This window comes from Lupinus angustifolius, chromosome LG13, assembly GCF_001865875.1.
Source record: "Lupinus angustifolius cultivar Tanjil chromosome LG13, LupAngTanjil_v1.0, whole genome shotgun sequence".
Lineage (NCBI taxonomy): Eukaryota > Viridiplantae > Streptophyta > Magnoliopsida > Fabales > Fabaceae > Lupinus > Lupinus angustifolius.
This window is the reverse complement of record NC_032021.1, coordinates 1106815-1131414: the sequence shown is the minus strand read 5'-3', so window position 1 is coordinate 1131414 and position 24600 is coordinate 1106815. Positions and strand designations below refer to the sequence as shown.

General features: G+C 32.7%; 4 protein-coding genes across 7 annotated transcripts in view; 1 reads left to right on the top strand and 3 right to left on the bottom strand.

The window, feature by feature from the left end:
- On the top strand, positions 638 to 21679 carry LOC109325161 (beta-galactosidase 13-like). 2 transcript variants are annotated; one of them, XM_019557335.1, is made up of 18 exons: positions 638 to 642; positions 15968 to 15972; positions 16076 to 16188; positions 16884 to 16950; positions 17066 to 17158; positions 17264 to 17407; positions 17801 to 17895; positions 18215 to 18320; positions 18421 to 18624; positions 18712 to 18879; positions 18966 to 19147; positions 19237 to 19346; positions 19624 to 19733; positions 19837 to 19944; positions 20070 to 20174; positions 20461 to 20606; positions 21060 to 21405; positions 21494 to 21679. In XM_019557335.1, exons 3-18 carry the CDS (start codon positions 16136 to 16138, stop codon positions 21629 to 21631), a joined length of 2175 nt encoding a protein of 724 aa, XP_019412880.1. In that variant the 5' UTR covers positions 638 to 642; positions 15968 to 15972; positions 16076 to 16135; the 3' UTR covers positions 21632 to 21679. The 2 variants fall into 2 exon arrangements, with proteins under 2 accessions (XP_019412880.1, XP_019412879.1); XM_019557334.1 differs by lacking the exon at positions 638 to 642 and adding an exon at positions 15065 to 15349 and having other exon boundaries at positions 15877 to 15972.
- LOC109325169 (ubiquitin-conjugating enzyme E2 10-like) lies at positions 2176 to 3605 on the bottom strand. The gene is made up of 4 exons (XM_019557351.1): positions 3287 to 3605; positions 3062 to 3189; positions 2644 to 2748; positions 2176 to 2559 (listed from the first exon to the last, which is right to left on the bottom strand). Exons 1-4 carry the CDS (start codon positions 3354 to 3356, stop codon positions 2416 to 2418), a joined length of 447 nt encoding a protein of 148 aa, XP_019412896.1. The 5' UTR covers positions 3357 to 3605; the 3' UTR covers positions 2176 to 2415.
- LOC109325168 (rac-like GTP-binding protein RAC1) lies at positions 4541 to 7960 on the bottom strand. The gene is made up of 7 exons (XM_019557349.1): positions 7623 to 7960; positions 7082 to 7169; positions 6884 to 6993; positions 6745 to 6808; positions 5356 to 5420; positions 5176 to 5241; positions 4541 to 5085 (listed from the first exon to the last, which is right to left on the bottom strand). The coding sequence occupies exons 1-7, from the start codon at positions 7719 to 7721 to the stop codon at positions 4984 to 4986; spliced, it is 594 nt and encodes a 197-aa protein (XP_019412894.1). The 5' UTR covers positions 7722 to 7960; the 3' UTR covers positions 4541 to 4983.
- LOC109325263 (E3 ubiquitin-protein ligase UPL3-like) overlaps positions 22697 to 24600 on the bottom strand; it is a 10895-nt gene continuing 8991 nt past the window's right edge. The window contains exons 13-18 of one of the 3 annotated variants that reach the window (XR_002105112.1): positions 24303 to 24383; positions 24141 to 24209; positions 23918 to 24046; positions 23379 to 23501; positions 23084 to 23292; positions 22697 to 22937 (exon numbers count right to left, since the gene is read on the bottom strand). Coding sequence is in view for 1 of the 3 variants with exons in the window: in XM_019557519.1 (XP_019413064.1) it covers positions 23227 to 23292; positions 23379 to 23501; positions 23918 to 24046; positions 24141 to 24209; positions 24303 to 24383 (468 nt within the window). In the remaining 2 variants the exon portion in view is untranslated. Of the gene's footprint in view, positions 23293 to 23378; positions 23502 to 23917; positions 24047 to 24140; positions 24210 to 24302; positions 24384 to 24600 lie in introns of all 3 variants that reach the window. The other 2 variants (XR_002105113.1, XM_019557519.1) reach the window with 2 other exon arrangements.

Genomic DNA, 24600 nt, shown 5'->3' with positions numbered 1-24600 from the left:
AACGTTGAACACATCAAAAACCAGATTCATTCATAGGTCCCACAAATTCAAAGTCTATAGTGCTAATTTTCAACTCTCACTTTTATTATAAGCAATAAGAATGATAATGTTATACCTTATCTCATATTAGGCACCACAGAAAAATGGTATGGTTTGGTATGATTAGTTGTAACTACAGTTTTACTTTTTCATTTGTTATATCCGCTTCATAAATTTAGAAAACAAAATAGTTCTTAATCTATACCCAAAGATTCTTATAAAGAAAAAAATGACTAAATTTAATTATATTCCTAAGAAAATTATGTATTATAGTATGAGGAGGATTTTAAAATAATGAGATATGCAAAATTCAATTGCAAAAGTCATCTAGATAAACACGAAACTAATCAAAATCATTGTATATAAATAAAAGGAATTATTCTAATTTTGAAAAGATGCATGAACAACCGAAGTTATTACTTATTTAGTCGAAGAAATATAATTGGATGGGTCCCTCCTAATCTTATAACACAAAATAATGTTCCCTTGTTCTCCAATTTTACTTAATGCACTTTTTATAAAAGAAAAATCTAAAGCAGTTTAAGTCTCACAATCTTAAGGGTTCCCCACAGGATTTTGAAGGTACCATCACAAATGAGAAAGGTGATATGGCCTACTCAACTGCATCTTTGGAACCAAGTAATAAAATTATTTGGTAGAAGAATATTAAATGGGGTATACCCTATTCTTCTAATAATAACGCCAACCATATAATACCATTAGAAATATAATACATTAGATGCTGCCATAAGACACTCCATGTACAATTTTCTTTTTAGCTTGAAATGACATAACTAATTTTGAATTCTCTCTTTGTGTGTATGTGTTAATACAAACTACTACTAATAATTTTAGAAAAGCTGAATAGAAAAACAATGCAAGTCTGTTATGTGTTAAATTGTTTTTATAGAACACTTGCCTAATGTTTGATCAATGTAGCTGACAAAGACTTATGCGTTAACAACTGTTGGGTAAGGTTAAGATGATTACTATTACAGATAGGAGTTTTTGTTTCGACATACTTTTGACATCTGGAATGACATCACTAGTTACATAGTAATTAATTATAAGAGGAGATTCACTTACTCTATATTTTAGTTATCAATTCTAAGAAAATTTAATGATTCAGATCTAATAACTAATTCAAACTATTGGATTTTCCCAAAAATATTCTCGGAGTAAGTTTGTTTTATAAGCAAAATATGTATTAAAAGGGCACAAGGAGTGCCGAAATACATAGGAAAGCTAAATAGGCTAGAAGATTAAGTACAAGACATTTGAATGCATGGGGTGGGATCACTAGACCATTGTGCAAAGGAGATGAGAAGAAAACCAATTCCATGAATCAATTCTACTCATCAACTAGATAGACCAAATCAACGTAAACCGTAATAATCTCCAAATTTTAGCTTTGCATAAAGAATCATGACTCTTTGAAGTTTGAACTTTACCAAATTGTTCAGAATAATCACTAGAACCTATAACCATGAGTAGAAACTCATTCACACATCCATAGAGTAAGTGGATCACATCCTATTAATTATAGTATGACACTTTCTATTTTAAGGAGAGATCCACTTACTTCAAGAGTAAGTTTTTAAATTTACTCCTCATCCTAACCATCAATTATAAGGAAATCCAATGGTTTGAATTAGTGAATAAATTTAAACGATTAAATGTTATGGGTTCCTCCTCTTCTATTTTATATGATCATTAGAGTATGCTACCTTAGTTTTATGATTTGTGTAATACTTGGTAACGATGGGAAATTAAAGTTTAAAGCAAAAATTGAAGTATAATATATTGTAGATATAACTCCAAATTTTAGGCTCCCTTTTCTCCACAGATCATAATCATATGATTCAAATTAGTTAACCACAATTTTAAAAAAATGCAAGTAAAAGGCATAGAGTCTTGTCAGAACAAGGTTGAGAGGTATAGTTTTATATCACAATGAACATGATATTCTGCTGATTGGATATTGATTGAAGCTTTGATTCTGTATACAGAAAATATGTTTAATTACAAATCTTTTCATGGGAAGAAAGTGGGTTTTGTGAAAAACAAATTAAAAAATATTGGAGATCTTTGAGGTTATTATTATTCTTAAAGACCTTGTTTCTTGAACTAAGAAAGTACACAATGATTGAGCCTTGTTGATACTTAGTTCATGGCTGAATACAGAAAACTACAAATCAGAGTAATATTCATTTATTCTTAAGATAGCATTGTCCAAGTACAAAAGGTAAACATTTGAGAGCAATTTTCTCATATGTATGCCAAGATTCTTATCTCATGGCATACTTCAAGAGGGAAGATTTGAAGAACAAAAAAGACAGCTCCAAAAGTATTGGAGGAATCAAGAGGCCAAGATTCTTATCCCATGGCATACTTCTGAGTCCAGCTTCTAGCAGTGGACTCATACTTGAATTTATCTGTCTTACACATATGAGCAACTTCAGGCACAAGAGGGTCATCAGGATTTGGATCAGTCAGCAATGAACAAATAGAGAGCAGCACCTGCATCATGATTTTTAACAATCAGCATTTATATACAACAAAAAGAAACATATGGCACCAACTTGGAAGGATACAAAACATGACCTTGGATATGGTGAGAGCAGGACTCCATTGTTCTTTGAGTATGTCAAGACAAATATTACCATTACTATTTATGTTGGGATGGAATACCTTGGTCCTGAATGCAACCTGCCAAACAATATTTTATACATCAACCACATTCATCACTTTGCTATAAATTAATCCATTGCACAAGACTCTCACATTAAGGAATTCGGGGAGGGTACATATCCTTAGCCCACAGGCTGAAAGTTTGTTTGCAAGTTTTGAACCTGTGACCTCCAGGTCGCAAGACAATAACCAAATCGTAAAATAGTTTTTTTGGTGATGAACTGCAACATAGGTGGAGTATATGGATGAATTGACTACACATACATATATAAACAGATGTTCCAGCTTCATATATAGCAATCCAGAATGTAAAGAGTTTTTGGTCTAGTACCTTGGGAGGTTTGAAGGGATAATCAGGAGGGAAATGGATAGTAACAAGGAAAACACCTCCAGCATAGGGACTGTCATTTGGACCAATGATGGTTGCTTGCCAATGGAACATATCCTCACTCACAGGGCCTGAAGAAATCCACCATAACAGCAATATAAAAAACACTCTAGTACTGTTAAAGTTATTAACAAATAAGCTAATTCAAGTTTCATTAAACCTTTTTACCTGCACTGCATGAAGTTGGTGGATCCCTCTGCAAGTCCTTGAGCTCCTTCAGTATTCTCTTCGATGCCATTCACGTTATTCTACGATCCTAGAAGAGGAACTATGGGTGGAAAAAGGTTGAAGGAAAAATAATTAAGAACACCACAGGAATGCTATAAGAAAGAGTTCAGGTTGCAGCCATATATAATGGTCAAACAAGTGGCGTTGGAGGAGAGAGATGGAACAGAATCAAGACTGCATTTGTCTTTTCTGACTGATGGAAGTGGCCAAGGTATATATTCCTCAAGAAAGGGAAGATAAGATTACAAGAATCTATCACCTTTTAGAAATACAAGCAATTCAGAACTCCAAAGATAGGGACACATTCATATCATAGGGAAGTAACTCTTGAAAAGAGACGACCTTACTTAAGAGAGATCAGTGATGTATTACTTGAACCAACCAACCAACAATAATCTTATGAACATTTGAATAACCGAACTTGTGTTAACATTTAGAAATATTTAAGAAATGGGAACCTGTATATAAGGTTGCTCAAACTTTGTCTGCCATCTCTCAATTCAGATAATCAGGATTTCCTGCTGTGTTTCCAAAGCCACTTTCAACATGATTATCCATGTGGTCATAGATGGAGGAGGATCCATCCACACCACAAAATTCTGTTTCAACACTTATTTATGGCTTGATTAACTAGTTATTAAGCAAGTCTAGTGTCAAATAGGTCGACTTTTCACACAAGTCTATATCTTCCTTTTTTGAAATGCACCGATGCCAAAAAGCAGTGCTACAAGATATACCAAAGTATGGAAGGCATAATAACAGCCAGCCACATCCAAAAAGAAGAAAAGAAACCCACACCTCATATAACCCATTCATTTAGCATCTGATAAAGTCATGAGAAATGACAGGTGAATTTACTTTTCCTTTTGAGAATCCTTCAAAATATTCTTTATTTCATGCATGCACAACTTTGTTGACAGCTTCATAGTATTTTTTTTTTCAGTTATTCAACAGATGACTTTCCTTTTAAAGTTTGGCTTTATTTATTCCAAGCTGCAACTGCCATAACATTTAGAGATCGAGACAAATTTAAAGACCAATATTTTCTCATAAAGCATGATTTATAATAAAACATTATAGCATTGTTCGATCCATGTATGTTGTTGCAACTGCCATAACATTTACTTCAAAAGTTCATGGTTTTCAAAGTTCACACCTTCATATATCACAGCATAGTAACTTGAAAAAATAGGGAACAAATGAAAGAGGGAACCCTTAAACTTCAAACCAACTACATTTAGTCTGTTAAGCAGGCAAATATATTACATATGATTAGTTCACATCCAAAGCCACATACACAAGCACTTCTTAGATTAGATTACAACATGAATAGAACCCATGTCCATAGATGGATATGGTCATTTAATAGTGTGTCAATACAACCAGCTAAAAACAGTCCAGAAAAACAAAAAACGAAATAGTCGTGCACATCGAACACATTCAAATTATGACTGTACAGATCCAAGAGGCAGAAACAAATAGCTTGATGCTTATGAGTGAACCTTAATGTTGTCAGTTGGACTCAGCAATTCCTACCTCTAGGTTGGAAATAGTATAAGATATAGAATGGCAAAGACTACCAGAAAGTGGCTACAGTCATGTCATCCTCCGTGAACTATAATATGAAGAACAGAATATCACAAAATGGAGCAGGCCTTTTGCCCCTTTCTCTTCTTTTTCTTCTGCTTTGGGGGCTGGAGAACTACTTTGATGGCAGCATCAAAAACACCTTTAACATTCTGCATCCAAAGGGGTAATCAATAAGGTCATGATATTCTTTCACCTCCAAAAGTTTTAAAGATGCATTGACACAAATAACATATATGCACCTGCTGTGTTTTTGAACTGCATTCAATGTAAACTGGAGCACCAATAAGTTTTCTCAGTTCCTCACCCTTCAGAAATGATAGAAAACCGGACCGAATTATGAACAAAACATAAAGGTTAAATGACAAAGGAAGCAATTAATTGTAAAAATAAAGAAAGCAGTAGCAACAAGAAGTACCTACCTGCGCTGTGGTGATAGGGACTGCACCAGGATGGTCTTGAAAGAACTGCTTATCATCCCGAAGATCTATAAAGACACATACTTGGTTATCATTAAATACCCAAGCAAACTGATCATGACAGCTTTGCATCGAGACTATCAAATGCACACCACCAAATTAAGCCTATATGTAGGGGGAAATACGCTCCAAAAGCAACCATGTGAAAACTATTGACTGAACATTTTCAGAACAGAAACCCTTGTTTCGTTATAAAGTACTATAAATGAAAATTCTGCTAAGTCATGAGATAGAGACTTATACTGGCTCCACCAAGGCAATTACTCATGTATTAAGTACTTGCACTTTGATGTCATCTTAAACTTCCTAATACACACACAAATATAAGAACTTAAGAAGATAGTTTCATGAAATAGCTTGTTTTATCTGAAGCAATTGTTGGTTGAAGTCATGGAGAATGACTTAGATAAACACTACCTAGCACATCACGTTTCGACATACCCACTAATAAATTGACAACTCATTAAATGACAGATCCCACTAAAGCAATTCAGCTTTCTTTCTGTTCTTTTGTTTCTCATCACCGGTGTCCATCCCCATCATATCTCTCTCTAGCACACAGTATCGAAGACTTGGGTCGATCGTGACGATCAGAACCCATGAGGGGTGCCACAAGTGGGTCTTGGACTCCCGACAGAGAATGGATAAGGTGGGAAGGTTGAGGAGAATCTAGAGCTTCGGCAGAGGAGGAACACACTAGTTGGAGAAGCTGGGTGAGATGAGGAAGCCCTGTTGGTTTGGTTGTGGGGGCTTCAGTTTCTTCTTGTGAAATTGTCATCGTAATGGTGGGCATACTGAAACAGCCCCATCGGAGAGAACTGATATATGGGAAAGAGAGCAAAAGAGATTGGAAATTGAGATGGCCAGGTTGGTGATTATGGCGATGCCCCACATAGAGAGTGGATGAGGCATAGTGCAAAGAGAGTGGTAATGTGAATGAGAAGAGTAGACAAAAGCTCAGTTAGTTTAGTGGGACCGACCTTTTAATAAGTTGTCAATTAGGTTTTTGTTGAAGCAAGATTTTCTCAAAGTCATAACTGAGGTAAGACAACAAGGAACTTCCTTCTCTCAATATCTACTGAATAATAGTCCATTCAGGGAAGATATAATAGTAGTTTCAGATTCTACAATTTAGGAAAAGACATCTAATTAGAGGTCAGGTTCAATAAATTTGTAACTACCCCAACTTCAAAACAGTGATAGGTACGTAGTGTGAGTAAAACTTCACAATATCACGGAACTACTATTCTAGTAAGTTTTATCTGCTACGGAAGGAGCACATTAACAGTGTAAACATAGTTGGAGAAGGTATTGAAGGAACAAGAATCTAACCAAGTTTTGTTCCAACAAGAATAATTGGAACACCTGGAGCATAATGCCTCAATTCGGGAATCCACTGGAAAGGGACAAAAAATTAGTCCAAAGTAGAGAACAGACAAGATAGAAATAAGAAAAACAATACCAGCCTTACTTTTTTAGCAATATTTTCATAGCTAGCCCGACTTATGAGAGAGAATGCAAGAAGGAATACATCTGCTCCACGATAGCTTAAAGGTCTTAGTCTATTGTAATCTTCTTGGCCTGTAACATAAGTCAAAAATATCAACAATGATACAAGACACTCCTAAAATACTAGAAGAATGAGACATAACCAGGAAACTAAACTTACCAGCAGTATCCCACAAACCCAGATTCACGGTACTCCCATCCACAACCACATTTGCACTGAAATTGTCAAAGACAGTTGGAACATAGTCCTGTTGACAATGGAATGGATCACAAAGAAACACAAGATGTCAAAATTACCAGTACAACATCCCAAAATCACTCACATCTACCAGTCAATTGTAAGTCAAACAGCATAACACAAATTGTTGTCATGATCATTGCATCAATCCAAAAAAAGGAGCATATCCTAATGTCCCAAGTTAGCAATTTCAGCAAAGCATCTAACTTAACCTCCACAGAGTCAAATCAGATAGAAACACAGCATCTAAGAATCAAAGTCAACATGAAAGACTCAATCCTAACACTTCCTTTTGCCACCAAACAAATTACATGAAATACAAGAAAATAAGAGCAACAAAAAAATCATAAAATTACAATAACCCCATTTCTTATTTTGGAAAAATAACAACAACTAACTCAACTTAGAGCTTGAAGTGCACAAAAAATTCAACCTTTCTTAATGAAAAATGATGAAGACTCACCGTCGGGAAAGTGTTGCTGGTGTAGGAGATAAGCATACAAGTTTTTCCAACAGCACCATCACCAACGGTGACACACTTAATGAACCTAGAGGCACTCATTGCCCTTCCTTTACTACAATTTCTCTTGTTTCTTTCTTCAGCTTTTTGGTGGATTCTTGGGGTGTGTGTGATGAACCCTAATAATGATTCATGTGGCAATGCTGTTGTTCAAGTTTTGATCTTTGAGGGATATTGAACAAGAAATTGAAGAGAAAGGACAAGAAGGGAAAAGGTGTTTTAGAGAAATTGGGGAAAATTCAATTTTGAGGGTAATGGGTCTGTGTTATACTTACAGCTCTTGCCAGCTATACTTTCTTTTCAGAATCAATTTAAATTATTTTTATTTTTTGTTTTTGTTTGAAAAGGTGAGCTATTTTTTTACAACCAATTATTATTTTATCACACTTTTTGGTACATAGCCATTTTGTTGGTACATAATTATTTCTCACATTTGGAATAGTATGATATATGAGAATCTTATGAACCCCTTTATGCACTAAATGGTTATTATTCTTGATAATGAAATCATAAAATTAATATCTATCCACTAATAATATAAAAGTTTTATATTATCAATATAATGATTTATTTTTTATGTTATTTATCATTGATTTTAAAAAAGTGGTACTACTAAGAGTATTCTCTTACCTTTTTGGGTAAAGACTAATCTCTTTTAGGATTCGTGACTACCATTCCTAACAAGTGTCGCTCCCAAAAATCGAATTCTCAATCTTAGGAATACAATATGATCTTACATCATTAGACCAACATGTTGTTAACTTAATATTGATTCCTGAGTAAAAGCAATGAATAATATATTAAGTATGCTAAAATTTGTTAGCGTGTGTATATATTAAACTTAAGAACCAACAAGATGTTTATGCACTTGTTTAAGGACTTATTAGATCTTCAGAAAAATCAAAAGGTTAATAATTTAATTTATAAGAGCGACACTTGTTGAGATGTACAATTACATATCTCAAAAAAAATTACCTTTTACTAAAAAAAAATGATGAGATATTATTGATATTATTCCAAACAAAATATTAAACTCCAATGTGAATTATCTTAAAGGCTAAGTAGGGGACCATTATACATTTTACACACTATGGTACATTTATGGGAATCTACAAGCCTGACTTTATTTTCAAAAATCCAATTTCAATTTTTTTTCCCACCATTTTTTTTGAAAGATTCTCCTACCCATTTTTGCATGATACTGATGATGAAATAGTGAGTTGAATAAACGTAATAAATGATGAGACCATGGGAGTAAATTATAGGATTAACTACATCAAGGGTGCACCTACTTTGAGAAATGAGACTATGAGAAAGATGAGTGAAAAAGTTGAGTAATAATAAGAATATAGTTAAAAAAACAAAGTATAAATATTTATAGAGTTTCTATAATATCAAAATATTTTAAATAATATAGAAAAATTAAAATATCAAAGGATCTAAAGTGAACGGGAGTATGATAACATCTTTAATAGATGCAACTATATTAATGAAAAAAATAAAGTATATATATTATTAGGTTAGTTAAAAAATTGGTTACCTTCTAATATAAAGCTTTATATTTGCATTAAACATTTATTAAAAGAGAAAATAATTTACCTATCTATGTTCTATCTAAATGTAATTATATTACATATAAAGTTCTTGGTAGTGTTGGTGTCCAACTTTGTTATTTATAAATTCTATTAACTTTTGTTTTTTCAAAATTATCCTATAAATAAAATATTGATAAGAAGAAGAAAATAAAAAAAATACAGGTTCAAAGTCATTCAACAAGCTACTAAAAAACAAGATAATTAGAAACAGCCTGACAATCACCGAATTTTTGCTTTAAAATGTTAGGTTTAAGTTTAATTTATGTAAAATCAGTTAGGCAGGCTTACCTAATATTTGAATCATTGATATAAACAAAGAAAAATGTCAGTTTTTATTGTTTGTTTTCCATTTTGAAGATGAGTTTAAAATAAATGTACTAGTGGTAAAAAAAAATTACACTATTAATATATTATCTACTGTTATTTGTAATATATTTTTTGAAAAAAATTAATAATAGTTAGTATAATAGTATAAAAAATACTTATTCTATCAATATATACATATAAAATCTTTTCAAGATCAATATCGGATATTAAATGGGAAGGTGAGGAATATCATTTGAAAACTCTAAAGTTAGAAAAGTTAATACAAAACTATAGAAAAGTCTTTGACCATAGAACGAGGATACAACTTAAATATAAAACCCGCCATTTGATTATGATATGAGATATGGGGATATGAAATTTTTTCCTAAAGTAAATCACAGAAAATGTATATAATAATAAGGTATGAGATTTATATATTATCAATGTATTATCCAATTGAGTAATTAAAGATTTGATGACTATCTATAAATCTTTATAATGTATAGATATTACACTTAAAGTAAACAAGTTACAAGTACCCTAATATTGAGAAAAATGTATACATCAATAATATATAATTTTTATATATTCTCAATGCATTATTAATTATTCAAATTTAATTATCAATATTTCATAAAAAATAATACAATATAATGTATTAAATATATAAATTTTTACATTAATAACACATAAATATTACTATTATGGCTCCACTTGATGTAGTATGATTGGGATGGATAAATATTTAAATAAAACTGTGAAGTCAAAATTCAACGTACTTGATAAATGGCAAGTCCTTATGCAATCGAATATAAATGCGATGGTAGTGCTACTTCTGACAAAGGGAAGTGAACAGTTTCCTTTGATTTTATATGTATCCTTCCAATAAATTACTTTAAAACAATTTTAACTAAGATATTACATTTATGTACAACTTTTACCCATGCTTAAATATGTTTAAAATAATTTATTAGAATAGCATAACATTTATTTTTGTAGTATAAGTTTGTAGCATATATGGATTGATTTTGTCCCTTTTCCCCTGTTTGAAGAATCAAATGCAAAATTAAGTCAATGCATGTTGCCATCCACTACATGGAATAACTTAGGTTAACAAATAAAAAATTAATTAATTAAGGTAAGGAGATTACTAGTATTAAGAAGTTTGAACCCGAACAAGGTGAATACAAGTTATAAAGTAAATGAGTACAAATTTTTGAACTGTTTATATAATTGTGATCATATTTTTTAAGAGAATAACTTATTATTTATCTTCTCAAGTTTATTAATTATTTGACACGTGTTTTATTTTGTCTTTTATAATATATTTTACGATGAGAATTTCTAGAAATGAGTGAAATAAAACACGTGTCAAATAATCAATGGATTTAAAGGCATAAGTTATATTCTGGTATAAGTAGTTAAATTATACTACAGTAACAATAGTGTACCTGCAGAAATATAGCTCGATACCAAGATGATAAAAAACTTATTAACACTTCTCATTCTTATTACTTTTTCAATATGAAAAAAAGTAATAAGAATGAAAAATGAAAGGACATATTTTATTCTTAAGTGTATATTTGTTATGTCTCCAATGCTTAATTACATTAAAAGTTGTTCTTAAATTTAGATCTTAGAAAGCTTGGTGAGGAAGATGAAAGAGATGGAAAATAGATTTTCCAATAAACCCACATGGAAGATGGTGACAAGAGTGAAGATGATGGATGTGAAAGAAAGCAATGCAATTTATGTCACAATTCACAACTACTAAGAGAATGGACCACCATTTTCCTTCATCAATAAGCAATATTGTCATAGTTTGTGTCACTCCATATGTCATTAGCTTGTGATTGGTCAAAAAAATACTTAATAATTAAAATTTAACTTATACATATTTTTTATAACCAATCAAAAGTCCATAACACATGAAATAACATAAACTGTGAGACAACATATGTGTATCTATATTTTACGGTGTATATGGCTTTAATAGGAACACCTCTTATTTATGAGTAATTAAAGTGGGGAAGGTGCTAGTGATAGTGAATGGTACATCAACATCATGATCAACCCAACTACTTTTGCACTATCATGTTCTTAATCTTGCTACCCTTTTGTTCATCACCTTAGACAAAACATATTTAATTTATTTTATTTCTTCATTTCTAATTGATAGTTGAAAACTAATCTTTTAAAGTGTAAATATCACATTGAAGTTGTTGGCTGTGTATTGTTAATTGAAGCTCTCATATCTTAAAAAATATTCAATCATCTAACATTTGAGTTAGGCATGGTTAATAGGATGTAATATTTATACAGTATGTAAAGATTTATATACAATTATTATATTGTTTATAATTTATTTGTATTACTTTTATTTAAGAGTTAATAATAATTAAAAATGAATTATATGTTTTATAATGTATAAATCTTTTCTCTTGATAATAACATATTCAGACCCTTCATTTTCAATAAAATTGCATGGAATCAATAGTTGTTGGGTATGGTGGCATAAACAAAAGGTTGTTGAGTGGCTAGTTGTATTTTCCATCTAACCAGAATATTTAGAGCATCTCAAAATATCAACAAAAAACATAAGGGAAAAATAATAAATTAAATGGGGTACAGATACAAACTTATTCTTACATTGATATATCATTTTCTTATAATAAACTGTTATTATTGGAGCTTGCAACAATTCTAAATGACACGAAATAATTATTATTGGCCGAGTCACGACCATATCGCTCTTTTAAGACGTTTCATGACACTGTCAAAAATGTGTAAGCAGACTATCAACCACGTCATCCCAAACAGCCTAAATCTCTGTTATCGAATTCTTATTGCACTATAAGAACCAATCTCGAATACACCTACCACAATATGGCTACCAGTGTCAATTCTCGAAATCCCTACAATATGACTAACAATGTCAATTTTCGAAATACTCACAATATGGCTACCCGTGTCAATTCTATTCCCACAATATTGACTACCAGTGTTAGTTCTCGAAATGTCCACAATATAGCTACCTGTGTCAATTCTTTTCCCTCAATACTGACTATCAGTGTCAGCTCTCGAAATGTCGATTCTTTTCCCCCAATACTAACTACCGGTGTCACTTCTCGAAATTCTCATAATATGTCTGTCTGTGCCATTTCTTAGTGCCACAGAAATAAAGGGTGAGAAGTTTGCGAGAAATGCATCGGCAAAAAATATAAGGGAGAAAGAAAAAGTTGAATGAAAGCGCATTCAACTTAGGGCAAAAAAATATGAATGGAGAATGCTTCTATTTATAACATGAGATTTTTTTTTTCCAAATTCCTCACCTCTCCAATGAGGGACTTCAAAGTTGTTTTCTTTCAAAACACTTTCATGTGGGACTTTGGGACTTTGGAGCTTTTTAGATTTCACATTACAACCAAGTTCCAACGATCCTCCACTTGAAATTAAAAAACGATTTCTGAGAATATTTGTGGCCTCAATAAGATTGTGCATAAATAAATGTATCATACGACTTGAAATTTTGCATAGTGAATAATATCCAGATTTTGCTATAGTGACTCGTAGTCTTGAACTCTATCTTCAGCATCAAACCACACACACTCAAATGTGTATTCTGTAAAGCTCATGCATTAAAGGTCAAACACGTCTATCCCAGTATAGTGAATGCTCTATAAATTTATGCCACAAAATTTATAGGAAGCGACATCACTTCTACATTCACATAGGTGAGTCTATCAATAGTACTCATGCAATCTAGGTAATCCACTCCAATTGTAGTATATATCTCATTAAGAGTTAAACCCATCCTTACATATGTTGCAGGAATCATTCTTCCCATAATTTTATAGCATGTTCATTCTCATATCACTTCACAACTTGTTATTACCCATTGAACCTATTTCTTGGGATCTCCAGTCAGTTAGCTCGAGTTACCATTATGAGTGATCCTCGTTCTAAGGGCAATAGTCTCATACTCTTAGTGTATTATGGACTTTCTCTCCAGCTAGTCCTTTCATCAAAGGATCTGCTAAGTTATTCTTAGTGCGTACATGTCCACTCTAACAACTCCTGTAATGAGTACTTACAACAAATTTGTCATTTCTTACTATTATAAAGGTGGTTCTCAATTTTTGCAGTAGTCGCGGTACTATCACAATGAATCAACACAATTGGTATTAGTTTTTCCTATTGGGAAATTTCCGCAAGCAATCTCAACTAACTTGCTTCTTCATTAGCTGTTTCTAATGCTATCATCTCAACTTCTTGAAGAGTTGATGAATTCTCCTCTAATATATAGACAATATAATCAGATATATATACTCTTTAATAGTTATTATTTTCTTGCTTCTTATAAGTTCTATTTCAAATCTTTCATTTTTTTATCATCACCTCTAATCATTTTTTTTTGTTTTATATTTCAAATTTTGGTTTATGTTTGAAAGTAGAATAATTTGTACAATGAATTATCAATTTATCACTAGCACATTCCTGTGTGTTAGACATAGCTGGAGTCACATTTTTTATCCCAACACATATATCACTTGTTTTTCATTGGCCAGAAAAATAAAATAAAATAAAATTTATATTTTTGACCAATGAAAATGAAATTATACATAAAATAATACATATTTTAGGATAGAAAATGTACTTCTAACTTAGTCCTCTTGTCACATGATCTATTCTAAACCTAGGATGTATAGTCTTTCTATTAAGTGCTAACATTGTTGGACTCATGACTATAAACCAACCTAATTAACAACATGTACAGGTATAAACACTAGGCCCTAACCCAATAAGATCAGTTGGGTAACAACAAAATGAAAGGGTATAGTGAGAAGATTACAATAACATATATAATTCGTTACTAGAGTCTTTGTTTTATGTAGTGGTTCCAACATATCTTAGGATAGGAGGGGGAAAATAGGAGAAATATTAATTTACCTATAAACACGAAGAATTTGCTATCCCTCATCTTATTCATACCATGTACTCGGTCAATGATAATAATACAAAACAACATTTAATGAAATTCAATTTATAAAAAATGTTTGGATTTAAAATAATTTGGATTTTGAACTTATAATCCTTTAAATACTATATTTTTTAATTTCCTATAAAATTGTCCCATAATAATTAGTGGTTTTAGATTAGAAAGAAAATAGTACATGGAGTTGTGATAATGAGTTATAGTTCTGTTTAGAATGTCGAAATTAATCAAAACATTACTAAACTAGAAGAGAGATAAAGAATAAGATGATCCTCAAATATGTTCTAAAAATAGTAACCAAAGACATAAATAAAGTAACCAAAGAACAGAAAAAGGAAGGTAAGTAGAAAAAAAAGCATAGGAATGAAGCAACCATGACCAATGATTCCTAACAGTAAATTCAAACATTAATCCGAACTTTACTCTAAGCCCTTCTTATACATAATCTATTAAACTAATTAACCTCACATTAGTGTTAATCTTTAATGGAACCATCTTCTTCTGTAATGAATGCTCCTATTTTCCCTTAAACACATTTCATTCTTTCTCTAGTTACAATGTTACTTCTCAGATTCTTTGTCATTTTCATCATTGTTTCATTGTCCAATGTTATTGCCCAGGATATTCTTCAACAAAATAATAATAATAATATTGTTAAAAGGATTCATAAAATAAATAAGACAGTGACTTATGATGGAAGGTCACTCATTATCAATGGAAAACGTGAGCTTCTCTTCTCTGGTTCCATCCATTACACAAGAAGCACTCCAGAGGTACCTTCTTCATCAAGTAACATCATACATATGATAACATTAATGATATTAATAGAGGGTTTTATTATATGTACAATTATTTGTAATATAATCTTAGAAACCTATACATGCATTGGGAAAAGTTGTAAAAATCAAAATTTTCCTAAATGAGCATTCTTGTCAACTTAGCTAAAATTAATATTGGACTAATAGTTTTAAATTGTGGCTACAATTGTTGCTATTATGATTGTGGGCATAATGATTATTATGATGTGGATTGTGACATTTTGTGCATTTTTTGTGATTGAAAATTTGTTTTAAAATTCCATATGATCTCGATGCGAATATGTCTGTGTCACTACGATTCAAGGGGTGCAATGCGATCTAATATGTTTGCATTGTTGTGCTTCGAGGCCATACTGCAATCATAATTGATGTGGTTGCGGTGATCATCAAAACTTCAATATTTTCTACATCAAGTGATCAATTCTCAATTTGAAACATGTAGCTAATGTTTGTGTTATGTGTGTGAACGAGGAATGTTTCAGATGTGGCCAGATCTTCTTCAAAAGGCAAAACAGGGAGGTTTGAATGTGATCCAAACCTATGTGTTTTGGAATGCTCACGAGCCTGTAAAAGGCAAGGTAAAAATGCTACCTACACCATGCAAAGTTACATTATATGCACTAATTACAAGGTTAACTAATGTCTCAGTCTTTGACTTGGTTTGTGTCATTGTATATGTAGTTCAACTTTGAAGGCCAATATGATTTAGTAAAATTCATTAAGCTTGTTCAACAGAATGGAATGTATGTAACCCTTAGGGTTGGCCCTTTCATCCAAGCTGAATGGAATCATGGGTATGTTCTACCTTCATTTCAATTTTACAAAACTATATTACATCAATCCTTTTTCTGCCATTTTTGCATCAAATTCACCAACCTATACATATGTGTATTTTATGCAGCTTTTGTTAAAAGTTTTAAATTTTAGTTATGGTTGGATTGTGATCGCGGTTGCAATAACTCTGTCGTGGCAGCCTATTACAAGCTATAATCACGGTCATTGAAACACAATTCTCTCATTTGAGTAGCGAACCGTGAACGGATTCTCTTGTATCAATTTGTGTTTCCTTTGCGAATTGGTTCCTTTTAAGTAAAAGAAAAGAATAATAATTGGTAATGTATATTCACTTACATGAATGAGTTAAACAAACAAGAAACTTTTTATCTTTGAGTATTTCTCCTATGATGTTAATTCAAACCTATAAGAAGCAACACTAGAGACAACTATGCAGAGAGCTATAGAAACTCTACTCAATATACCTCTAGCGTACCGTTACTTGACATGGTAACTTAACGCATCCTACGTACCTATACCCGTACCAAAGAGTACCACGTATTAGGTGACTATGATCACGGCCTAGTAAGGGAGATGTTGCTGCAGCATCATGTGATATGATCTATATTTTATAACCTTTTGTACTTATTACTTTTATTTATTCTCTTTCTCACTCTTTGGCAATGATCATCTTCCTCTATCTTTAATGCATCAGAGGACTTCCATATTGGCTAAGAGAGGTTCCAAATATTATATTTCGCTCTAACAATGAACCCTTTAAGGTAATCAACTCTGTTCTGTTCTCCATATATATATATATATATAACTTTCTAGTTTCTGGTTTCTGGAAATTTTTTGAGGCTATTTATGATTACTGAAATACTTTCTAATGTGCAGAAACACATGAAAAAATACGTATCAGCCATAATAGGAAGAGTGAAAGAGGCAAACCTCTTTGCTCCACAAGGAGGCCCTATAATTTTGGCACAGGTTCTAATTTTCTACATAATTCTTCTCCTAACTCTATTTAAGTTTTTGCTCACTTTTTGAAGTTATAAACATGCCATATCCTCAAATTTTATTTACTCAGTGCAGATTGAGAATGAGTACAACCATATCCAACTTGCTTATGATGAGGAAGGACCTAATTATGTCCAATGGGCCGCGAAATTGGCGGTTTCAACCGATACTGGAGTTCCATGGATTATGTGCAAGCAGACAGATGCTCCTGACCCAGTAGTGAGTTCATGAAATTGTCTAGCCAAAATTTTCCTTTTAGTTGGATATTGTGTAAGGAAAATGTTTTTGGTATGAGTAAGATTTTGCATATTTCATACTCCAGTTTATGAAAAGTAAATTATTATTAGTTTACAACGTTGATTAGTTATTAAATCAGCAGCATGTGATCCATAACCTATGAAGACACAACTAGTTCAATAACCAATACACATTATTAACCAAAAACTCATTCATTATTAACTATTGTAAAGGTGCATTATGTTACTGATACATATTGCTAATCAATAACTTCATCATTGTAAACCAATGTAAGGGGGTGTGGAATCTAAGGTGTAAGAATAATAGAAATATTGTTATCAACTGTGAATTGACAATGTATACTTCATTGAGCAGATCAATGCATGCAATGGAAGGCACTGTGGTGATACCTTCGTCGGCCCGAACAAACCATACAAGCCTTCCATATGGACTGAAAACTGGACAGTTCAGTAAGTATACCCCTTCAACCATGTTTATGCTTATGGAACAATTTGAGAGTTCCGTATCTTTTAGTGCATGAACACAATAAGATGGAATATGCAGAATAGGATATGTGCTCTTCTTGTTGATTCAACCATTCATCTCTTGAACCAAAGTGTTTTACTTTCCCGTCTTTTCGTGTTCTATTGATAAACTAAACCATGCATGACTACATTTGACTCATGGATTCACATTAAGGCAACATAATGAGACACCTGATTATTAAACAGATCATATTTTGGCATCTATCAAGGGCTAAGAGCATTAGTTGGTAATTTGTCATTACAGATACAGAGTATTTGGAGATCCACCATCACAAAGATCCGTGGAAGACATCGCCTTCTCAATTGCTCGCTTCTTCTCTAAGAATGGAGCTTTGGCTAACTACTATATGGTAATGGCCTTATCGTCCAACTCAAACTTACTTTTGATGAAACTGATGGGCATAAATAAGCATAGTTTCTCTTACTCAACTTAATCTGAAACTCCTGTAGTACCATGGTGGAACAAATTTTGGTAGAACAAGCTCGGCCTTTTCCACAACCCGCTATTATGATGAAGCTCCTCTTGATGAGTTTGGTCTTCAGAGAGAACCAAAATGGAGCCACTTGAGGGATGTGCACAAGGCTCTCAGCCTATGCAAGAAGGCTTTACTCACAGGTCAATCTACTACCACAAAAGTGAGCCAATTTAATGAGGTAAGCGTCCGACACAAGAATAACGCTATTAGAAAAGAAGCGATTATGTGATATCTGTAGGCTAAGGTGCAAGTTTTAATTATGCAGATTATTGTGTATGAGAAACGCGAAAGTGATTTATGTGCTGCTTTCATCACTAACAACCATACCAATATGTCAACAACTTCAAAATTTAGAGGTGTGGACTATTATTTGCCACCACGTTCCATTAGCATCCTCCCGGATTGCAAGACTATGGTCTTCAACACTCAAAATGTAACTGTATACTATCCCTTTACATTAACAAGTACAAAATTCACATTCTTGTGTAACTAACTGTTTTGCATTGCCTCCACAACTAGATTGTTTCACAACATAATAAAAGAAACTACAAGAAGTCAAAGGCCGCAAACGATAACCTTAAGTGGGTGATGTTTTCTGAAACCATTGCAACTACCAAACAATTGCCAGCCAAAGATAAAACGCCTGCCGAACTTTATTCCTTGCTTAAAGACACCACTGACTACGCGTGGTACACCACAAGGTGAGTTTATATTTTATTCTTAGTTTTTTTCCCTTTATACCTTATTCTGCAACTTCTATCCCAGACTTTGTGAAATATTTTTACTGTAGTGTTGAGTTGGGTCCAGAAGACTTGCCAAAGAAGAATGAGCCAGCCTCCGTTCTTCGTATTATGAGTCTTGGCCATTCAATGCTGGTCTTTGTAAATGAAGAATACATAGGTAAGCACACGTAAATCTATACATAGCTTATTAAACCTTCCTATATGCTTTTTGTTAGCTTATTTCATAAACTTCTTTAGCAAGTTTATTGATATAAGCTCAAAAGAACTTATAGGGATATTGTAAGCTTTTTCATAGATGCTTAAGTGTTCATACAATAAGATAAACTCAAATGAGCTCTTTATAAATCCTTTCAAACTCCCCTAAGTGATATTATTATATTTTATTGAGAAGTCGGGTGCTAACGATTTTGCAATTTGTCTTTGATGGTTTTAAGGATCTGATCATGGTAGCCATGAGGAGAAAACCTTTGAATTTGTGAAAACTGTAAATTTCAAGGTTGGAGTTAACCAGATATCTATCTTGGCTGCAACAGTGGGACTTCCAGTTAGAGGCTCAACTCAACTCAACTCAATTTTTTCCCTTCTTTAGGCACTTGTAAATTATAAGCAACAAAACTAACATTTTTTCTGTCCATTTCAATATACAGGACAGTGGAGCATACATGGAACACAGGTATGCTGGACCAAAATCTATAACCATCCTTGGTCAAAACTCTGGAATAATTGATCTGACTCGTAATGCTTGGGGTTATGAGGTATTAATCTGTTATTGAAATACTTCTTTTAAGGAAAAGAAACATGAGAAATAGCATAGAATAAAAGCAACATTGAACAAGTAAGAGTAAGATTATTATATAACTAAGTTGGTGCCAATTTGCAGGTTGGTCTCCAAGGAGAGAAGAATAAAATTTTCACTGAGGAGGGATCAAAGAAAGTACAATGGAAGAATGTCAAGGGAAAAGGACATGCTCTTTCATGGTACAAGGTAATGGTTATTCGATTAAACTATGGCTTATGGAGTATTTCATTGGTGGAGCCTAATAGGCATCATGTTCATGCAATATTGACTATAAACTATTGTAATTTGTTTATTTCTAATATGATCCAAAATTACAAACAAATGCCTAGACATTTGGTTGTTGACATGTAAAAAGATATTTCTTTCAGATATTGGTTTATTCATTACATTAAGCATACAACCTTACATATATTAATATTTATCAATGATACTTTACATATGAAATCCTTATGATTCTGCATTTACTTTACAGACAACATTCAAAACACCAGAAGGAAGGGACCCTGTTGCCATCAAGATGCATAGTATGGGAAAGGGAATGATTTGGATCAATGGTCTAAGCATTGGTCGACATTGGATGAGTTACCTCTCTCCTCTTGGAGAGCCTACTCAATCCGAGTAAGTAAATTATTATGAACAATGATATTATCACATCTTTTTTCAGACTAAGTTTACACTTATTTTATGATTGATCAAAATACTTTTGTTTTGAAAACAATAACCTGAAAATCATGCTTGCCTTACACTAATCCTTATCACTTTCCATGCTTCATTCACAAAAGGCAAATGCTCATTTGGAAGGGTAACAGAGTACTTTATTTTCACTCTCTATGTAAAAAAAAGGTGTAATAAACTTGATGTGAGACTTGGCTTAAGTAAATGATTAATGGTTATAAAGTAATTGCAAAAAAGGGATAAGAAGAGGAAAAAGTGAAAGAATATCATTATTCAGTTACTTGGTAACTAAAGTTGATCTTGTAATCCAAAAAGAAATTTCTACCCAAACAAAAAAAGTAACTTTGTTAGTTTTTATCTCTTTTTGACAATTCTAAATTTGTTACTTGTATTCAGTTACCACATACCAAGAGCTTTCCTCAAAGAAAAAGACAACTTGCTTGTTATATTGGAGGAGGAGGAAAAAAACCCAGAAAACATTGTTATCCAAAGAGTGAATAGAGACACAATATGCAGCATCATTAAAGAGACTGACCCACCAAATGTGAAGTCATGGGCAAATAAGGGCATGAAACTCACACCTGTTGTGGATAAACTGATACCAGAAGCTATCCTCAAGTGTCCAAACTACAAAACCATTGTGGCTGTGGAGTTTGCAAGCTATGGTGATCCTTTAGGTGTATGTGGAGCCTTTACTTTGGGCAAATGTAATGCACCTTACACCAAGCAGATAGTTGAACAGGTATAGCATATAATGAACCATGTACTAAGAAACACAACTATACATACACTTGTTTATAATAACATTTTTTGGTGTGATTTTGGAGCAGCTTTGCTTGGGAAAAGAAGCATGTACAGTTCCATTGGAGAAATCAATGTTGTTAAAAAATGGTGAAGATGGTTGCCCAGGAGTGGTGAAGGAACTAGCTATCCAAGTGTTATGTGGCACTGGCGCCACCAAACAATGAATGAGATCATTATGTAGAGTTGCATCATAATAATTCATAAAGTGCAAATATGGGCATGTTTGGTTCAATTTTGTTTCCTATTTTTAAACGTTTTTCTATATATAATAACGCATTATTTCTCATCATTAATTGGGTGAATATTCCCATCTATTCATTGCATAATATAGTGAATTTGATTAAAAGATCCAAAAATTCTTCTTGCTGTAAAACTACCCTACATCTTCCATAAAAATAAATAACAAAAATGATATTCTCCTCTAACGCTCCTCACCAACAAATTAGCATAGTAGTCCCCATAATAAGATAGTGGAACACTGATCAAAATTTCTTCTCTACTGTTAATAAAATAACACTCTAGTCCGCAGTGACTTACATTCATCATACATCCGAGTTAATGCAACAATTGTATGATTATCTGAACAAATTCAGAGTTTAGTTTAACATTTCTTAATTGAATATTAAATATAATAGCTGCTTGTAATCAAATATTTTACAAGTGCAACGACAAACTAGTTAAAGTAAAATATTTTTATATTACCAAGAGTATCTCCTCATTTTGGACAAGGAACTAATCTCTTTTGAGCAATGTGGTTGCACTTCCCAACAAGTATTATTTTCAAAAATCAAACCCTTAACCTTTTCATCATATTGGGATTTAGGAAAGAACCGTTTGAAAGGTTAAGCTTAAATTGGTGAAATGGAGGCAAAATGTATTTGCAAGATGTTAATTTGTTGAAGTGGAGGAGAAAATGGGATGGGATATATGTATACAGTATACTTGCTGGAATCTATCACTTTAATTTTGTTGGTGTGTGTGCGTATATATATATCAAAAAAAGAAATTTATATCCTGCACAAGTTTTTTCCATACATAAAAACTCAAACTTAAATCTTTGAACCAACCATCCGTTAATAGTTTCATTACATGATCTACTAATTAAGTTTAGATAAATATGATATTATCGTTTAATCTGATTAAAAATGTCGAAAAACAATATCAAACTAATCAAAATTCAGTCAAATAGAAATTCTGCAAATGAAATTTTTACCACAACTTGACTTATCAACAGGAATATAATAAATATCACAGTATTTCAAATTATTTCTATTCCTTGAAAATTTTCCATACATGTATAATTGCTGTCATAACTTGCAAACATGATACAAAAAAATATGGAGGAAAAAACTCAATATTCCTATTTTTATTTACACATTCTAATTGTAGAAGGAGGTCTGCAAATTCCTTTACACCTTGGAAATGTGGCGATCCAATTCAACTGCCATTAAATGGAAGAACCCACATTAACTGATCAGAAATTTGAAGAAAATGAAAAATAAGCTATATTGCTAGATCATCAAATTGTGCAAGTGCTGCAGCACAGAGAATACAACTAATCTCTAGTCATATAAACACAAGAGCCAATAACGATATCCCATCTCACTGAAACTCACCTGAACTGTGCCACAACCTTTAACGAGGCCCCGAATGTGGCAATTATTTGAGAAGCAAGGACATTACAAATAATTGAACATCGAGAGTAGACCCCTGATTCGTCATATTAACATACAGGGTCAGGTTGGTTAGTTCCAGAAACTCATGATAAATCAAAGGATCCCTGGCCTTCAGTGATTGCATAGAGTAGCTTCTTGTACATAATTTCCTGCATTATGGTGTATATCAAGATCAGTACGAAAAGATGATTTGACCTGCATGATCATATGATCAACAATACTGCAACTGTGTTACCTTTGTAGAGTAAGGAGGAAGCTTCAGGTAATTAGCACATGTCATCACACTTGGCAAGTCATCATCAGCTGATTCAGAAGGTCCATTCCCATTAGATGAAACATTAGCCGCAGTTGACGAAAGCTGTACCCAGACATGTAATCACATTAATATTGGACTTTTCAGCTTTTAAATTTAAATCACATAAAATTCACAAATAACTAGGAAACTGGGATGCAACAAAGAAGACCAAAAACGCCTTCATTTCTTTTATTTCACTGAAGTCAAATAAATCTTTTCCACATCAATGTTGCTTTATTCTGATAGGCAGACGACCAAGAGACGTCATATTACTTAAGAAAAAGTTTTTTAAGTGATAATATCTTTATTAAAAATAAGCAGCAATAACATGGGCCATCACCAAACCTAAAAAAGAAAGAATGGATCATACCTCACCCGGGGAAAAGAAAACAGCATTCAAGATATGCAATAAAAATTACATCAAAGTGCGAATGAACTATATAATACAGATAGCACGTGAAAAAATATATTGTAAATACCTTTCTCACGATTGTTAGTTTTGGATTTAGAACAGCCAGTCCACCAGGTGGCAACCTAGGTGCACCAGTAACAAATTGACAGAAGGCACGCTGCTGCTCTGGTGTGAACTCTCCCATTATTTCAAGTAACTGAAAATAACAAAAACAGGATGAGCAATCAAGCATAACAGCCCTAAACTTTTCATAATACACAATTGTCCTCATGCAAGGAAAAGAATCGTACATTAACTATAGCAGGGCTCTTGGCAGTGTACCCATGATCAAACTTTAAATGATCGGCTAGTGTCTCAGCCTGCATAAAATACAAATGAACATGATTATAACGCCCATGGTGAGAACTCAAAATTTATTATAAGCATATAATAAATTTAGGTTAAAAACATACCTTCCACAACTCTCTACGACCACAAAGCAAATAGTCCAGTTCTTGGGGAGTAAAAATTTGTAGACTTGAAATGTCAAAAACCTAAATTGACCAAGTGAAAGTAACAGACCTTTAGTTTCTGAAATTGGATAATCAAATAGCTAGCAAGTTTTTGCAACTATTGTTCTGCTCATCACCTCAACATAAAAGAGAGGCTAGCACAACATTTTCATCCACTCATTTCACAAACAATGCCCCTTTAGAATGTATCAAAAATTGACATTCAACTATGGAATATTTCATGTGTGTGTGTGTGTGT

Excerpts from the sequence above, each read along its gene's own strand:
- LOC109325169 (XM_019557351.1), bottom strand. The coding sequence starts at position 3,356 with ATGGCATCGAAGAGAATACTGAAGGAGCTCAAGGACTTGCAGAGGGAT. Across the intron at positions 2,749-3,061 it reads ATCCCTTCAAACCTCCCAAG|GTTGCATTCAGGACCAAGGT; the intron begins GTACTAGACCAA and ends ATTGTTTGGCAG. Across the intron at positions 2,560-2,643 it reads CTGCTCTCACCATATCCAAG|GTGCTGCTCTCTATTTGTTC; the intron begins GTCATGTTTTGT and ends ATCATGATGCAG.
- LOC109325168 (XM_019557349.1), bottom strand. The coding sequence starts at position 7,721 with ATGAGTGCCTCTAGGTTCATTAAGTGTGTCACCGTTGGTGATGGTGCT. Across the intron at positions 6,994-7,081 it reads GGGTTTGTGGGATACTGCTG|GCCAAGAAGATTACAATAGA; the intron begins GTAAGTTTAGTT and ends CTTATGTTACAG. Across the intron at positions 5,421-6,744 it reads TCTTGTTGGAACAAAACTTG|ATCTTCGGGATGATAAGCAG; the intron begins GTTAGATTCTTG and ends GTGTCTTTATAG.
- LOC109325161 (XM_019557334.1), top strand. The coding sequence starts at position 15,134 with ATGTTACTTCTCAGATTCTTTGTCATTTTCATCATTGTTTCATTGTCC. Across the intron at positions 17,896-18,214 it reads ACTGAAAACTGGACAGTTCA|ATACAGAGTATTTGGAGATC; the intron begins GTAAGTATACCC and ends TTGTCATTACAG. Across the intron at positions 18,321-18,420 it reads CTTTGGCTAACTACTATATG|TACCATGGTGGAACAAATTT; the intron begins GTAATGGCCTTA and ends AAACTCCTGTAG.